Here is a 17,922-nt window from a genome sequence, read left to right as displayed (position 1 = left end):
TATTGATGAAGCCATATTCCCCAGACAAATTCTGTATTGATAAGAAAGAATTACAGAAAAACAGAAACGGATGAACTATATGTAATAATTTAATATTTTTCTACGTTTATCATGCCACCTAAGTTGTCATACATGAAACTGATAAGCATTTATAATTTGCGTATCACAATTTGAATTCCAATAAGAAAACGACATGTGTTTATTTTTTCTGTCTAATTAAAACATTTCACGAAACAAAGACTTTGCACTGATGGAACCCATTACAAAGACGCTTGGCTAATTATTTTGTTGGCCCTGTGAGCTGAAAATAAAAAAAATATGATATTTCATAGAAATAATATTGATAAATAGAAATACGCATAAGGGATCAGTAGTAGTAGTGGTAGTAGTAGTAGCAGTAGTACTACTAGTAGTAATAGTAGTAGTAGTAATAGTAGTAGTAGTAGTAGTAGTAATAGTAGTAGTAGCAGTAATAGTAGTAGTAGTAGTAATAATAGCAGTAGTAGTAGTAGTAGTAGTAGTAGTAGTAGTAATATTATTCATTACCTTACAGCGAGTCGTCTAACTGAAATAATAACAAGAAGATGTGAATAACATTGTTAAAGCTTTTTAAATACTAAATAAATTTGATAAATCACATTTTGCAATAATATTGGATCAAACAGGTTACGTTGCAAAAGGAAAGATCTTTCCTATGCATCCTGATTTTGATAATATGTATGCATAAACAAATAAATCGTTTAAATAAATAATCTTACTAAGGGGTCCTTCTTATATCTAAATCCTTATTAAAATCATAATTGTTTGTTATCTTATCATTCTTAATTTTCTGCAGTAATAAAAAATATGATAAATATTCAATAATCTCTACAAGATTCGTTTACTTTTAAGAAAGTTAAACCATTAATAAATACTGCGTATAAGATATATATGGTTAAATTAAAGCTGTCACAGAATGATGAGAATTATAAGTAATTCAGTACAAGTATTCGAAGACATCATAAGAAAGTTTAAATCATCCACAACAGTAATTGTAAATATTTTATTTTTTTATCGTTATTATCATTATTTTTTTTTTTGAATTTCTTAGTATTGAGAAAAATCCATCTCTAGATATGTTACCTTTTTTGATTCAAAAATGAAAGTGGATAAGTTTACCTTTATTCTGAACTATTGATGAATCTTTTATACACTAGGACGGATACAGTGGTTCCTACCAACAGAGATACAATAACGACGACGACGGCGATGATAATGGTGTTTGAAATTACATCAGGGCTCTGATTCTGTTCATCAAATGTACTATTCACTGTTCAAAAATTGTATAAATATGAATTCAAGATTATGCGAATGTTTCAGCTATGTACAGTTCGCATTTTCGCGAGTAGATTTTAGTAGAATTCTAAGGGTAGCTCAAATTGAAAGAGTTCAGATCTGGGGCCTCATTTTAAACAGTTTGATTCTACAATACTTAAGGGTGTCTCCATATAAATATGACTATTCATGGTTTTTCTGTTCTTAAGAAAAAAAATTCCAATATAAAACTTTGATCCCCCATTCTGGCCCACTTTACCCCACGGGGCAATGACTTGAACAAACTTGAATCAACACTACCTAGGGATGCTATCTTTAAGATCAATCATGGATTTGCTGTTTAAAAGAGTGTTCCTATGTATTACTGTATTAAACTTTAATCTCGCCCTTTGTGGCCCTACTCTACCACGTGTGGTCATGATTTGAAAAGACTTTTTCTATATAAATATGACCAATTATGGCTTTGCTATTTTTGAGAAGAAGAGTTTTAAAGAATTTTCCAATGTATTTTCATGTAAACTTTTTTGGTCCATTGTGACCCCACCCTACCCCCGGGGTCATGATTTGAACAAACTTGAATCTACACTACCCGAGGATTTTTTTTCCACATAAGTTTAATTTTTTTCCTGGCCCAGAGGTTCTTGAGACGATTTTTAAAAGATGTTATTATTTTGTCACATTTTCCTAACTACTGCAGTATCTCCCATTGAAAAAGTGTAAAGCCTTTCGTTTAAACAAACAAGTATCCAAGGATACTTTGTGGTAAGTTTGGTTGATATTGGCTCAGTGATTCTTAAGAACAAGTCGAAAATGAGAAAAAGTTTACAGATAGACAGATGTAAGCCGGATAAAATTTGAGCAGGAAAGTTCATTTGTGCCTTCGGCTCAGGTGAGCTAAAAATTTAAACATGACTGTGACGTCATGCCCTTGTTCTTGCAGTCTAAAAATTTACCTATATCCGTACGGTAATGAACTAATGATAATTGCCAGTCCAATAATAGATTATGGACGGCAATGATAATAAAATCGGAAAGTATTTTGATAACAACAAATAGAGTGGAATCAGGGTTTAATACCTGGTATGTGCATAAACAAAAAAAAAAAAAAAAAAAATTAAGGATTTGAGGAAGGAATTTTAACCTTTCTAAAATGTAACACTTTCCATTGTTTATTATGCTAAGTGGTTTCCTTACACCACTGTTAACTAATTGAGTGAAACACGAATCTCATTTTTTGTTTGTTTGAGAAACCTGTAGTATAATCTTTCAATCAGTGTAAGTCAACATAAAAAGATAAAAGTAAAATCCTGACCGGAACAGACAAACGGGTATCCCGTCCAGAACTTTCCGTAACATGTGCGTTGTGTGTTCCCAGCAACCTGTTTGTATCCTGAGTTACATCCGTAAGTGCTGACTCCATTACAACCTGTAGAACTTGTGGAAACGTTCACGTTACTGTTTAATTCATGGGTGCACGCGACATCTAGAGAAAAAAAATCATGTATAAGTACATGTTTGATTAAAAAAATATTTAGTTTTATCTCTACTTTTTATTAGCATACACGTTAAAAAAACCTGCATTTTCTGTAAAAGACAGGTATTGGGGCCTGTGGCATACTAATGAAATGAAACATATGGAAATAACAAAGAGTATTCCAGATCAAAAATCCGTACAACAATACAAAATACATGAAATAGGAGCAGAGAAAACACGGACCTCCGAAACATCAGAGGTTGGATCAGGTGCCATAGAGGAGCGAGCAACGCCTGTCAACCGGTCACATCTGCCGTGTGCTTTTTTTCATGCTCAGGAAATATTGAAAAACGTGTAGAACCAGCTACAAGGTATGTAATTCATTTGAATTTTCTCTTAACAGAAAATTCGCTGCTCGACGGGAATAATACTGAAGTAATATGTATATAATAGAAAATATGTAGACTATTGATTCAAAATTCGATTTTTTTTCAAATCAGATTAATTTCTAACGCTATATAAGATTATGGGATGGTGTGCTATTTGGTGGATACATCCATGTTGATTGAAGCGCTAGAAATATTAACGTAAATGTCTTTGGAGATTACTTTTATTATATCTCTTCCGCAAGGCAGTTCATTTAATTGGATGTTTCCCGTAAAAAAATGTATACAGGGTTATTTTCGCCCATTCACACTTGCTGACAATTTTGCCCCATTTTTTATTCGCCCAGTCAAGTTTAATTTAAGAAATTATACTGTATTCTTTGAATTCGCACCGTTTCAAATTCGCCCAAATGAGAGTAGGACGAAAGGTGCGAAAATAAAACGGGGGTGAAAATTTCCCTGTATAAAGTACCTAGATAACAATATTACCTATGCTGCTGCGACGGAATTCGATAGAAATGGTTAATGACACATAGATAGATGATACATAGTATATGCAATATAATTATGAAATAAAATAAACACGGTCAAAAGTCCATGAGAACAATATAGGGTCGTGGCACAACAAAACCTACTGTCAATTAACAATGGTAATTTCCATTCCTATGTCGACACGATATATCCTAGTAAACTTGAGATAAAAGATACAATAGAGTCTTAGACATCTGTTTCACATTTTTACTTGAAAAAGACGTTAATTGTAATTTAATTTTTCTATCGCCAACTTCCCTTATTTATGCAGCAATATACCTTCATCACCAGCATACGGAGTTTACATATCTCATTACATGATTAGATACGCAAGAGCATGGTCTACGTATGAGCAATTTCTAAAACGAAGTAAATTATTGACAAACAAGTTGATAAAACAAGAATTTCAGTAGCCTCTTTTAAAGTCATCATTTCGTAAGTTCTATGGTCGATACAATGACCTTGTCGGCAAATATATTTTATCATTGAGTCAAATACTGACTGAGGCTTTTCTTAGTAATATTGTTAGTCCGTTATTTATATACTGAATTGACGACGGATTTTTCCGTTATTTCCCGATTATGACAAGGTGCACACGGCGGGTGTAACCGGTCGGCAGGGGATGCTCACTCCTCCGTGGCACCTGATCCAACCTCTAATATTTTGGAGGTCCGTGTTTGCTCTGCTCCAATTTTGTATTGTTTTATGGACTTTTGATCTGGAATATTGTTAGTTATCTCCATTTGTGTCACCTGAAATATCAAAGATAAAATCATGTGTTATGGAAGAGTTAGCTTTCCATATCAAACAGACACAGCTACCGTGTGCTCTTTGCTATGATCTGTCAAAAGTATTTCTTAAACCTGTGTGAAAATGATTGCTCAACGATTTTTACAAAAAAAGTTTAGTCAACATTTAACCTATTGGTGCATTTGCAACAATGTTGCTATATCGATCATATAATTTTACAAAATGTCGAATTCCTTTCATCATTAATATATTTGTAAATTTCTTGCATATTTATAAGAAATTGGTAGTACGTGTTCGCTGACCTAGCTCTTGTTTTTCGAATTAACTGAACGGAAAACAAATCCTGCACACACCTATGATTAATACAGATGAAAAAATATTAATATATTTATACAAGTTGTTTTATTTTTTGAATAATATGTCTTTGGTTTTAGGAAGCCACTTTGGTCATAGTGTAGTCAGTAAGCTATTGTTACTTTGGCCAACGATATGGTCCCGAGCCTCTTTTTTTTAAATGGTACTCAACTATTTCTTTTTAGGAAAGCGTAATATCTTAATTTTTAAATTTTTTTTACGTTAACTTTTTTTGAAAGAAAATACATTAACGTCATACCAGTTATGTAAATAAATACATATGTAATATTTTGGTAAGAAAGTTTAAGAGTTGTGAAATTTGTTAAAAATGCGTAAAGAATATACATCAATATACAATTTATTTTACCACTGAGACACTTAACTCACTTTAAAAAAATAAGTATCAAACAAAATGTTCTGGACCTAGACTTTAGTAATAAAGAACGTTTCTTTGATGAATTTGTCTTTCCTCAACGAGAATAAAGAAAAGATAGGTAGAAGGTCCCTCAATCCAGTGCGTTGAGCTTTTCTCAAATTTTTCTCAAATTTAACCCACTTAGAATTTTTTTTTCAAAGTGTGTTGATTTTTGTGTCAAATTCAACGCACTTCAAAGTGCGCTGCCAAGCACCATATGTGTACAATAATAGTATATAAGTAATATGATGGAAAAACTGAAATTATATCGTTTTTCAAATGCTTAAATTGTTAGTTCACTGAAAGAAATACCTAATTACATTGTAATTCAACTTGTGTGCCTAGTAAAGCGTTCGTCATGATATGTAATCATTCTGTTCATTAGCTTAGATAGTGAAAAGTAGAGTAGGGATCGTAGATATACCTAGTGAAAGTTACTTATACATTCTAGATTTACTAATGTTATCGAGTAAATCAACCCAATGTCTAGTAAAACTACTTTTGAGGTAGTGATTGTATGGACGGTAAATTTGCTAGTCTTCTGAGTGACTTTCACTAGTTATTTCTTGTAGTGTTGGACTAAATTAAATCATGTACATAAGAAACAGATGTGTCAGACTCAGTGGAATATACCGAGTCACATATAAATGGAAATAGCTAATGCTTATCAATAAAACGTCGGTAATATATCTGAATGTTCAGCTGAAAATCACGGAAAGTTAACTATAAGGAATTCTGCTTCATATGAGTATTAAACACATATTGGCTATAAACGGAACCTGGTCCTTTTGAAATCTTATTTAACTTTGTACTTCTAAACATTACTTAAATGATGTCAATAAGGAACTATAGAGAAATACATTAAAAAGATAATATTTCTTTGTTTACAAACCGTTTGGAAATCTCCATTCACCGCTTGAACCCCAACCTGTCCTTATATAGATATATTTGACATCAAAAGGAGTGGAACGAGTACAATTCAAGATTATGTTGATGCCGACCGTACCGCCCTCGCCTGCTTGGATATAATTCCCTTCCCATGAAATCCAGAAATTGTCGAAGAAGGTTTGATTCAGAATAGTTTGGGAATATGAATCACATTCAGTACCACCTATACCATACCTGATGACAGATTTGGTATTTGACCATCCCCCATACATGAATTCATAGTGTGTACCACAGTTGTCACAATCGTCGGTACCGATGGCAATCTGAAAGTCATTGTTTGCTCTTGCTCTGAAGGTTAGAAATGTCCTCCCCTCGGCTAGTAAACAACTGGATGTCAGACTGACGTAAGTTCTGTTGTCTGGTGTATTTAAGCTTCTTTCTGAGGAAGCTGTTAAAAAGTGAACTTAAGTTTTTAAATATTCGCAAAAATCAAAATAGTGGAAGTATTCATTTTTTACTATAATATTTTGCTCTTTATAAGCTCTATGTAGATAGTCTTCTAGAAATTCGATGCCAGCAACTCTACTAAAAGACTGTTTTTAAAATGAAAAATAATACCCTTTGTATGTAAATTTGCCAATTTCGGCCTCTGCAATGACACTTGTATGACGAAACATAATAACAGTAATCAAAACTAAAGGTACCACATGTAGCTGGCTGTGAGCCCTGAGGTTGCGAATTGCAAAATTTGTCATATCGTCAATAAATTTATTGTGCCTAAAAACGACCTCTGAGAGTATCATCATAATATTTACATGTACAGCCGATCTGAAGGCAGGATATGGATTGTGACGGAGCTGTTCCGCAACTATACCCCGAATGCTTTTGACACGATTGACTCCTCTGTAGATTTTGTGTTGTGCAGTCAGCTGGGCATGATGACCACGACGACCATGAAGACCAAAGCACTGAAAATACAACACATAAACATACAATACAAAAATTAGTGCATTCAAGATTTAGCACAATGATGCTCATGGGATTCACTTCTCATCATGAATGAAGCTTACACACAGGCCAATAAAATAGATTTAGACATACCATATCCTAACCCTAAGGATCTAACCTTCGTACTTAAATGTGTCTTGGAATACAATTACTTTGAATTTGACGGAAAATATTACAAAAACATTATAGGAGCCAGCATGGGTGCAATCCCAAGTCCAGAGATCTGTGACATCAGAATGTATCAAATCACAGAGCATATAATGGCACAATTCCACCATGCAAGCAAAATTTTCTTCCACGGCAGATACCGTGATGATGGTTTTATAATATTCAATGGAACGCAACCAGAGATAGAAGAATTCTGTAACATTGCCAATCACTGTCACAAGCATCTAAGATTTACATTTGAAATCTTTCCATCGACCTTAACTTCTTCTTGATAGTACAGTTTACAAAGGACTCAAATTTCAAAATTTTAACAAATCTGATATCAAGTCGTTTATCAAACCAACAAATAACTTTCAGTACCTACACAGACAGAGCGCTCATAGCCCAGCTGTGTTTAAAGGATTCATCAAAGGAGAATGCGTTAAAGGACTGTAGTTTAGAGTGTCGGGTCCTAATAAATCTCAAACTAAAGAGCAACTGTTACGTAACCCTAAAGTACTGGTTACTAAATTTAACCCTTGCATTAAAGGACTGAAAAAACGGATTCTGAAATATTGGAATACCATTCTTAGAAATCCAGAATGCACAGCTTCATTCAATTCTAAACCAATTATAGTTTACAGCAAACACAACAACATAGGTGAAGAGATAATCAGGTCTCACCTTAAATGAACATTATGATTTATGTCTGTGACCCCTGATAAGGCTACTTGAGAGCCGAAACACTTTACAACTACTTGCATAATTTAAATCAAAGTAATCTGCATTATGCAAAAACATATCTACTATAAGTGTGGTTTGGAGTGTCGGGTCCTAATAAATCTTTTACAAGTTTGGTTGATTGATGTCGCTAATTTTCACACAGTTCCGCGCACTTTTTAAGCATGATTTTTTGCACAAACTTAGGTCAATTTCTTCTTGTAATAAAAATTAACATTATCGAAATTCAGTACGACAATAGAACCGAACGATATATGATCAATTTCTTAAACGAGGTAAATTAATGACAAACAAGTTGATGAAACAAGAATATCATGTGTGTTTAAAGTCATCATTTCGTAGGTTCGACGGTCGATACAATAATGATCATAGGTAATTACAAAAAAAAAAATCGACATTTTTGATACTCTTTGGTTGAATTTCTAATTTGACTCCTTAAAAATCAGTATTTATCTAAGGAATTTGCTGTTTTACAATTTTTGTCTTCGTTTTGTTGAAATGTAGCGCCGGAAAGGGACTCACAATACTGCAGAAAGAAACCATGCCAAAAGGTGGGAAGAAAGAAGCATTGGCTATCTTTTAATTTTTGAAACATTGAAAATTTTGCAGTGTGACAGATCTCTAATAAAGTTAGATTTCAGAAAAACGTCTTTTAAACATAGAATTCAGTCGAACATATGAGAAATTCTTTTATCATCTTGCGTTATAGAGTCAGTGAGATTAATGTACAGAAAATACAAATAACAGGACCTGTACTGCGTTTGCGTTTAGGCAAAACAAAAAATTATTGATAATCAAGAAAGTATCTTCTTGATACTAGCTTTGCAGGAAAGGCGATTAATTGCAAGAGTTGAAGAAATGGATTATAAAATGAAAATGGTATCCTTAACTAAGTTCATCAACAATTTAATAAAAGACATATTTCTGTTTGTGTTTGTGAAATAAAATTGCAATAAGTAAAACAATCACTTTTAAAATATGTGTTGGTGCCTTGTTGCACAATATTGCATTGTATCAATGTGACATAATTTGTGTGAAACCCAAGTGAGTTTAAAAAGTGCACAAACCTACAAAAGCCCAGAAGGCTCATTCGAGATTCGAGGTTCGAAATACGAGATTCGAAATTCGAGATTCAAAATTCGAGTTTCGAGATTCAAAATCCAGATTAAGCAATCAAAAGCGGGTTCAACATTTGATTACTCCCGTTTATTATGATTTTACTATCAAGAAATCGTTTAATATATTCATAACAAATGAGTCATTTGATTAAATTACAATGCAAGAAAGAGGATTATATATATTAGAAGGAAATTTAAATAATCATTGGATTTTTGATCAGCAAGATATACTTCAATTTATATTATGGCTTCTTAAATATTAAATAGAATACATATATCAGGAGTATATATATTTTTGAATTGTTTTCTTTGTTTCCGGGGTTGATGACATATAAATAAAGTTATGAATAAGTTTCAAGTGTCTAAAGATAAACTATAACCCTACCCCTACCCACCTCGCCTGCCTATTTTTTTCAATCACACTGAAAATGTTACTTTGTAAAACTTGAAGGGCGACGTAGTATTGAAAAACAAAAATCGCGTTCGCTTTCCTGATAGAGGAAATACATAAAAATTAAGTATTTAATTACTTATCTTCATCTAAGGCTTTGATTTCTTGAATTAATTAAAAATCACATATACAATACAGATTTGCAATATGAATTAAAATGAATGCGGCATTTATTTTATTTTATATCAATAGAAGATGAGTCTAAATTAGATGCAGAACTATAGCGTTATGGTTTTAAATTCTAGTCTCTGACCATACCGTTATGACCCAAGACTAAAATGTACTCGTGAAACCTTATAACGCTACAGTTCGATTCAGCAGCCAAGTCTCACTGCACAAATGTACCCTTTATAGATGTAATGAAATATATACCCTTGAATTACTGTGCAGTGTAGAGACGATTCGTAATACTAGTATTTCTTATCTAATTATAATCAAATATAATATTCTCCCTGAAGCAATGATCTGATAAATCAAAATAGTCGACATACTTGTTGCGCAAGTCAACGATAAGACCGTATAATATTCCATATATACGTATTTACTACTTTGTTCAATGAGAAAAATAAAATTATACATGTATTTTTCAAAATGTAATCCAAATTTTATCTTTATTTCGCTTTAATACATAAAACATTTTTTCTTGCATTATCATTTTAGCAAATGACCCATTTGATATAAATATATTCAACGATTTCTTGATAGTAAAAACATAACAAAAGGGAGTAATCAAATGTTGAACCCGCTTCTGATTGGTTAGTTTGGATCTTGAATTTCGAAACTCGAATTTCGAATCTCGTATTTGAAACTTGAATCTCGAATGTCCGAAAGCCCAGAAGGCTCATTCGAGATTCGAGGTTCAAAATACGAGATTCGAAATTCAAGTTTCGAGATTCAAGATCCAGATTAGCCAATCAAAAGCGGGTTCAACATTTGATTACTCCCCTTTATTATGGTTTTACCATCAAGAAATCGTTTAATATATTTATAACAAATGAGACATTTGATTAAATTATAAAGCAAGAAAGATTGTTTTATATATTAAAGGAAATTTAAATAATCATTGGATTTTTGATCAGCAAGATATACTTCAACTTATATTATGACTTTCTAAATATTAAATAAAATACATATATCAGGAGTATATATATTTTTGCATTGTCTGATTTAATAACGGGGTTGATGACACATAAATAAAGATATGGATACATGTAAGTGTCAAATGTCTAACGATTAACACATTCCTACTGTAATAGGGTGATATTTTCTATATATTTATGATTAATAAATGATATCATAGGAATATTGTGTTTCTTGATTTTATTATTATTTCACTTGATCATCATCTACATCATTTACAACATCATCATCATTTTGTATAGATATGAGTTGAAACACAATTGGATACACATTCCTGCATTGCCCTATTCTCCCTTGGTTCTTTTATTGTGCTACACATTGATCATTAGTTGACTTATTCAATTAATGCCTATGGCTATTTTACCTATGTGGTCATTTTCAGACATGTGATTCATGTCATGTGGTTTTAGGAGCCAATAGATTTATATTATGTAGTTTCCCGCTTTTGGTGAACTGCCTTTGTTCATTACAAAGTTAGATTTCTTAGAGGGAAGTCCAATTAATTTGTCAGAGATTGTATCTATATGGAGTCTGCCATATTTAGTAATCTAGAATGACCAGATATACTGACTACTGACAGATAGTAAGTGCACTCTATATTTCATTGTCTTAATTAATTTCTTATTTAATATTTCTGTAAATTATCTAATTTATGCATTTTCTATCATTCATGAGTAAATTCAGTTGATTTGATTGTAAAGTATCTTTCTCTTACTTTTATCATTTGATCTTGGTAATTTACAAATATCAGTTATCAATTTCATTGATGTGACCTGATTATGTATTTTGAAGTTATATAGTTGAATTATTATTTACAGTTGATATGTATTACACCAGACATATTCAGAGAACTATGTTGAGTTAGCCTTGTTCCATAAACAGGTGATTAATTGATAATCATATGTTTTTATTATAGATAAATGTAACATGAAATAGTTGCATTAGAATGTATATATTTGTTCAGAAATATTGTACATGCATAATGTTCATTATCAGAATTAATAGCATCTATTTGTGTATACAAAATAGATGCCTTTATTTTACGAGAAAAGTATATTTGAAGGGACCTATATCCTAGTTTATAGGTCCCAAGAATTTGTTATTTGAACGTTGGCTTTTAAGGGTCGGGTTCGGTTGACACATGAAGTGTAGTATATAAAAGGTCGGGTTTGTTATTCACATTCCTTTCTCCTGAACCTTTCGAAGGTAAAGACGCATAACAATTGCTTGCAATAAAATACATGAAATGTTGTTTTGTAACTTTGAAAAATCATATGATTTTTCATTTATGCATTGTTCTCAACCATTTTAACGCTGTTATTAATATCGATGTGCATAATTATGACGGATGAGATTGGATTCAAACATTTTACAAAGCAGACGACGCGCACGCGGTTATACCAAAAATCGTTTACTTGTGCCTTTGTATTGTTTTACAATGATGTAATGTTGGTTATTAACATTAATAACTTTCTTTTTGTTTCATACTGCTTCGAAACCCGGCAAATCCAAACTAAAGTAGGTCCTATGAAACAACAATAAGGAAACTCGGTCGGACCTTCTCGTGGCATGGACCCAAATACAAGACTAAAAGTCAGAGAAAAGCATAGAAAATTATCTTTATATCGTGGGGAAAACCAGACATAAGTATAAGTATCATCACAGATTCACAGTCCAGTATATCAGGTACATCAATTACCTTTGTATTGCTTTAATAGTTGAGTGTGTATACATGTATAATTGAATTGTCTTTTCCACTGCAGATTGACACAAAATTATAAGCAAAGTCTGTCAGCATGGCTTTTGATGTTGCTTTTATAACTAATAATTTGTTTAAGAAATGTTAACTTTCAAAATTAGAGGGAGAATTTTGACAACCTGTAAATCTTACAAATTAGGTTACAATAAAATAATTTCCCAAAATAGCTGCAGATCTACATTTTTAAAATCATTAAATTTAACTTTGATATCTCTTAAAATAAGGACTTGCAGTTGCCTGAAATTATGGTCAAAATAACCCTATAGATTTTTTTGATATGCTCTTGTAATGTTAGGTGCAGATAATACAGCAGCTTAATTTTTCATATGTAACATAAGAAGAATGTTTCAGACCCATTGCACATTTTCATTAAATTTCTATTTGTGAGATTATATTCAGTTTTTCTATTATAGATATTCAGGTTTGAATGTAAACAGTTGCAACGTTTTGTTTGATTGTAGAATATTAGGCATTATGTAAAGCATGGCTAAGAACTATTAGGCTTAAGGCATTATTTAAATATGGCTCAGAATGTGGCTAAGAACAATTAGGCATTATTGACAACTTGGCTGAAAACTAATAGGCATTACTTACAACATGGCTCTATGTGTCTCAAACTATTGGGCATTATCTGCAGCATGCTTAGAACAATTAGACATTAACTACAATATATCTGGAAACTACTAGGTACAACTAACAACATGGCTCAACGCTCAGAACAATTAGGCATTAATTACAACATGGCTTAAAACTACCAGGCATTAAATACAACATGGATCAACCTGGCTCAGAACTATTAGGCATTACTTAACAATATGGCTCAGAATTATTAGGCATTACTTACAACATGACTCGGAACTTTTAGGCATTTCAACATGTCTAAAAACTATGATGCATTAATGCCAAAATTTTCAGGTTGATATAGTATATATCTCAAGTTTGTGATGAATGTAAGTAAAAAGGAGCATGAAGTACATATCTTTTCCAGAGTAGAGTTTTGTTATAGTTATTTAAATGCACCCTTGAGTTTAGTTCTTTGCATTCATGAAATATTACTATCTAATATTGTGAAAGCCCCTGATATTTATAAAGCAACTGATAAGGTCAGTTGCATATCATAAATTTTATAGATTTACACTGAAATTGGGCATCCTACTCATTATAGATGACTTTAAAAAGTAAAGAGATCTAAATTTGGAGCCGGGAGCAATGATCCTCTGGAAAGTGCCTTTTTCAAGTCTGTATTTGTTGGAGCTTTCTCGTCATTGATTCCATTTGCTAGCTATTCAATTGGAAACAAAATGGTCATTGAAATATAGTAATACAAAGGTAAAATGAGGTAGGGGGACATCTTCATTGTTAAACAACATAATGTATCAATTCATATTAATTCTTGAATGAAAAGGAAAATACAAAATACTTATTTATAACCATAAACCATCCATTGCCTATGACTGGAATTACTAGGATAGCTTTGTTTTGATCTAATAAAGTGGAAATGAAAGGATGGAAATTGCAATATGTAACCCAAGGAATGTTAAGGATGTTTTGTAATCATTTATAAATAAATATATTTTGGTTCTTAATAATTAAAGCAAAAAGAAAATGTCAAATCTTATTTTCTTAAAGTTTTTGGGATGATCAGGAAAAGCTTTCAGTAGAGATATTGGATTTTGAAATGTAGGTAGACATGACCTTCCAGATCAGTTCAGGTTACATAAGATAAAGTGTTGGAAATACCAAGTTAAATTGTAATTACTTCTAGAATCCAGGTAAACTTGTAGGACATGCAACAAAATGTATGTTGCAAATAAAATATATGGTCTTAATTAAACTCTGGTTATTTTTACACACAGGAAGTGACACAATTAGGCAAGTTCCTTAAATCCCGAACAATGTATCAATTATTTTCGGAAGAGTTCTCACAGGAAGTTTATATGTTTTTGGAATTTTATACAGATTGCTCAACCTTGAATTTGCATTTGGCTTCAATTTTGAGATTTTCGGGCTATTAAAGTTCCTCACAGGGTGCTTATATTTTGTAACTCTGTTCTTATTATGCAGACTTTAAAACTTAAGACTTTGCATTGTCCCTTGGGGTTGCATTTAAAATGAGTTTCACTTGGTGTATGTTTTTAATCAAAATACTATTAAGAAAGATCAAGCACATATTGATAGCAGTACATGTAATAGGAGTATTCAGGCTCATTGCATATTATATAAAATAAAATATTTCCATTTGATGTCATTAATAATTAAACATCTATACCTTAAAGAATTTTTAGACTTTGCTATGCATTTGGGCTACACAGTGGAAGATTGTGGTCATATAGAGCTGTAGAGCTCAGATGCACATACATGTATCACAGGCATTAATAATATTTATTGAAAGAATATGTAAGAGGGAAGGGATTTAGTTAATTAGCACATCAATAAGATTAGTTGAGTACACGAGTAGTACTGCAAGCATGGGTAATGAAATTGCAGCCAAAAAATCCTAGTTTGAAATTGGCATCTACTAAGTGCCAAATATCTTCATGGCAGCTTAATTGGTAAGTATGATATACAAATTGGAATACTAGGTAATGTATTTTTTGTAGGAATAGCATTAAACAAGGCCAGTATGCTTCCAAAATGGTAGTATTGTCTTTTACAGGCATTTGTAACCACCACTAAGTAGTGTTGTACCTTCTTGTAATTGAATATGACTAAGAATTTCAAATTGCTCTGCTTAAATTGTTTACCGGTAATAAGAGAGTGAATGTGTAGCTTTTGGAGATATAAAATTTGGTGTTTTTTTTCAAACAGCAGGACATGGCTTTCCTAGCAAATTTTAAACAAGAATTGTAATATAGGTAGTTCTCTTGAGTGAACCATTCCCTATTTGGAAACTTTAATTTTGATTAACTACAACCATTTATATCTTATATGCCTTGAATAATGGAGAAACGAAAAGCAATGGTGGTAAAGAGCATTCCAAGGTTGCTCAGACATTTCAGTAGGAATTAATAGCCATGTAAGTTTCTACAAGACAGAGCTTTATTAGGCATTGAGGAATTAAGTGAGATGCGTCACATTTGGTAAGGATTGATTGCCTTGTGTTGTAAACCCTTTTCTTAATAATGGGAAATTCAAAATACTTTATTCTAAGTCTGCTAAAGGCATGTACATCTACAATCAAGATGTGTGCAAGTATCTTGCTGGGAAGGGGGGTCTTGGCAGTATTGGTCGTGGTCCAGTTGACTTGCTTTGCTTCCCCCAATGTGTGGGGTGACTGCAAGCTGTGCCAACTTGCAGCCATGTGGCGTCTGCGCACACCAAGTCAACTGATAACTGAATGTTTGTGTGAAACTTGTAATAAACTGTCACCTTGTTGAAATGCTAATGCTAGTGTAAACTAAACTAATATGCTTACTCTTGGTGACAGTAATATATACTTTAGAACTGTACTACATCGTACAGGTTTGAAATATGAAAAATGTTGATATTTGAAGTTTGAGATGTTTGATCTATGAAGTTTGAGATATTAATGATATTTGATATGCAAGATTTGATAAAATAAGTTGATATGCTTGATATTGGAATTTGAGATCTGACATATTGATTGATTTGATTGATTGATTGATTGATTGATTTGAACAATTTGTATGTGTGCTGACCCTCCGCGGTTAACCCGGGACGGTTAGAAAAAAGAAACACACATTGTTGATCTTTGAATTTGGTGGGTTTGCCCAATTGAAATGGCATCCCACAATTTTGTATTGTGCCACGGCCAATATCCGCCACAATAAATAAGTATAAATTCTATATTGAATTTGTGTCAATTTTCTCTGTATAAATAATAGCATCTATTTGTGTATACAAAATAGATGCCTTTATTTTACGAGAAAAGTATATTTGAAGGGACCTATATCCTAGTTTATAGGTCCCAAGAATTTGTTATTTGAACGTTGGCTTTTAAGGGTCGGGTTCGGTTGACACATGAAGTGTAGTATATAAAAGGTCGGGTTTGTTATTCACATTCCTTTCTCCTGAACATTTCGAAGGTAAAGACGCATAACAATTGCTTGCAATGAAATACATGAAATGTTGTTTTGTAACTTTAAAAACCCGCCCTCCCACTACCTTTTTAGAATGTTCCCTTTTTCGCTAAGTAAAGAATGATATTCTGCTGCTTGGTTTTTTGCTTTATTTTGTAGTGAAACAGCTTTGATCTGCACATCCGAGATGAAAACCTTATACCCATAGAAAAAATATCCCGGTGCTGTCTAAGGAAAAGTTAAAGTGAAGAATATACCACATGATGCCTACATCAAGTCCATTGCAGCTTTTAGGATTGTGCTAAACACGCATTAAATTGTCTCTGTGCATTATGCGTACCGAATAGTGTTGGCAAATTGTAAAACGTTCTATCGTTTATAAAATAGAATCGGTAGCATATAGTCGATCATAGGATTGATATTTTGAACTAAAAGAAACCGTCGTGGCACTTTTTCAAGGAGAAGTCATTAGTGTGAAGCGTCTGCGCACACCAAGTCAACTGATAACTGAATGTTTGTGTGAAACTTGTAATAAACTGTCACCTTGTTGAAATGCTAATGCTAGTGTAAACTAAACTAATATGCTTACTCTTGGTGACAGTAATATATACTTTAGAACTGTACTACATCGTACAGGTTTGAAATATGAAATTTGTTGATATTTGAAGTTTGAGATGTTTGATCTATGAAGTTTGAGATATTAATGATATTTGATATGCAAGATTTGATAAAATAAGTTGATATGCTTGATATTGGAATTTGAGATCTGACATATTGATTGATTTGATTGATTGATTGATTGATTGATTTGAACAATTTGTATGTGTGCTGACCCTCCGCGGTTAAACCGGGACGGTTAGAAAAAAGAACACACATTGTTGATCTTTGAATTTGGTGGGTTTGCCCAACTGAAATGGCATCCCACGATTTTGTATTGTGCCACGGCCAATATCCGCCACAATAAATAAGTATAAATTCTATATTGAATTTGTGTCAATTTTCTCTGTATAAATAATGTTTTTATATTTATGCAGTCAAGGGAATAACTTGTAAACTTGTAAAGTGATTTGAACTTTATGAAGATAGTGCAAGAGTTATCTTTCTTGTAATGAGCAAATATTCCCTTGCAAGTTGATTATTGACTTTTATACTTACTATTGTTTATTCCTATTACAGGGCTATACTTTTATTGTTATTCTACATACTACTTCACCTGTATATATATCATCGATCCATCCATATCAACACTTTGAAATATTCCAATAAACAATGAACCCATGAGTGGCTACTTATTCTTTTGACGAGTAAAGGACAACTATTACATTTGGCGCCCAACGGGATTGTTGATGATGGACGATGCCTACACAAGAAGCTGATGAATGATGGTCTTCATCTACCTCCTCCTT

General features: G+C 32.4%; 1 protein-coding gene across 1 annotated transcript; it reads right to left on the bottom strand.

Annotated features, from left to right (window-relative positions):
- Positions 1–1,217: 1,217 nt before the first annotated feature.
- LOC134258820 (uncharacterized) lies at positions 1,218–7,512 on the bottom strand (the record flags this gene model as incomplete). Its single annotated transcript, XM_062741405.1, has 5 exons — positions 7,239–7,512; positions 6,928–7,080; positions 6,117–6,560; positions 2,627–2,797; positions 1,218–1,309 (listed from the first exon to the last, which is right to left on the bottom strand). Coding segments are annotated over exons 1-5 (1,134 nt in total), but the record flags the coding sequence as incomplete, so codon positions are not given.
- Between the last annotated feature and the right edge of the window lie 10,410 nt (positions 7,513–17,922).

Source organism: Saccostrea cucullata, unplaced genomic scaffold (genome assembly GCF_032062105.1).
Source record: "Saccostrea cucullata isolate Sc308-1 unplaced genomic scaffold, CSIRO_AGI_Scuc_v1 ctg12969, whole genome shotgun sequence".
Classification (NCBI taxonomy): domain Eukaryota; kingdom Metazoa; phylum Mollusca; class Bivalvia; order Ostreida; family Ostreidae; genus Saccostrea; species Saccostrea cuccullata.
Note: the sequence above shows the minus strand (reverse complement) of the source record. Positions and strands in the feature narration are given on the sequence as shown.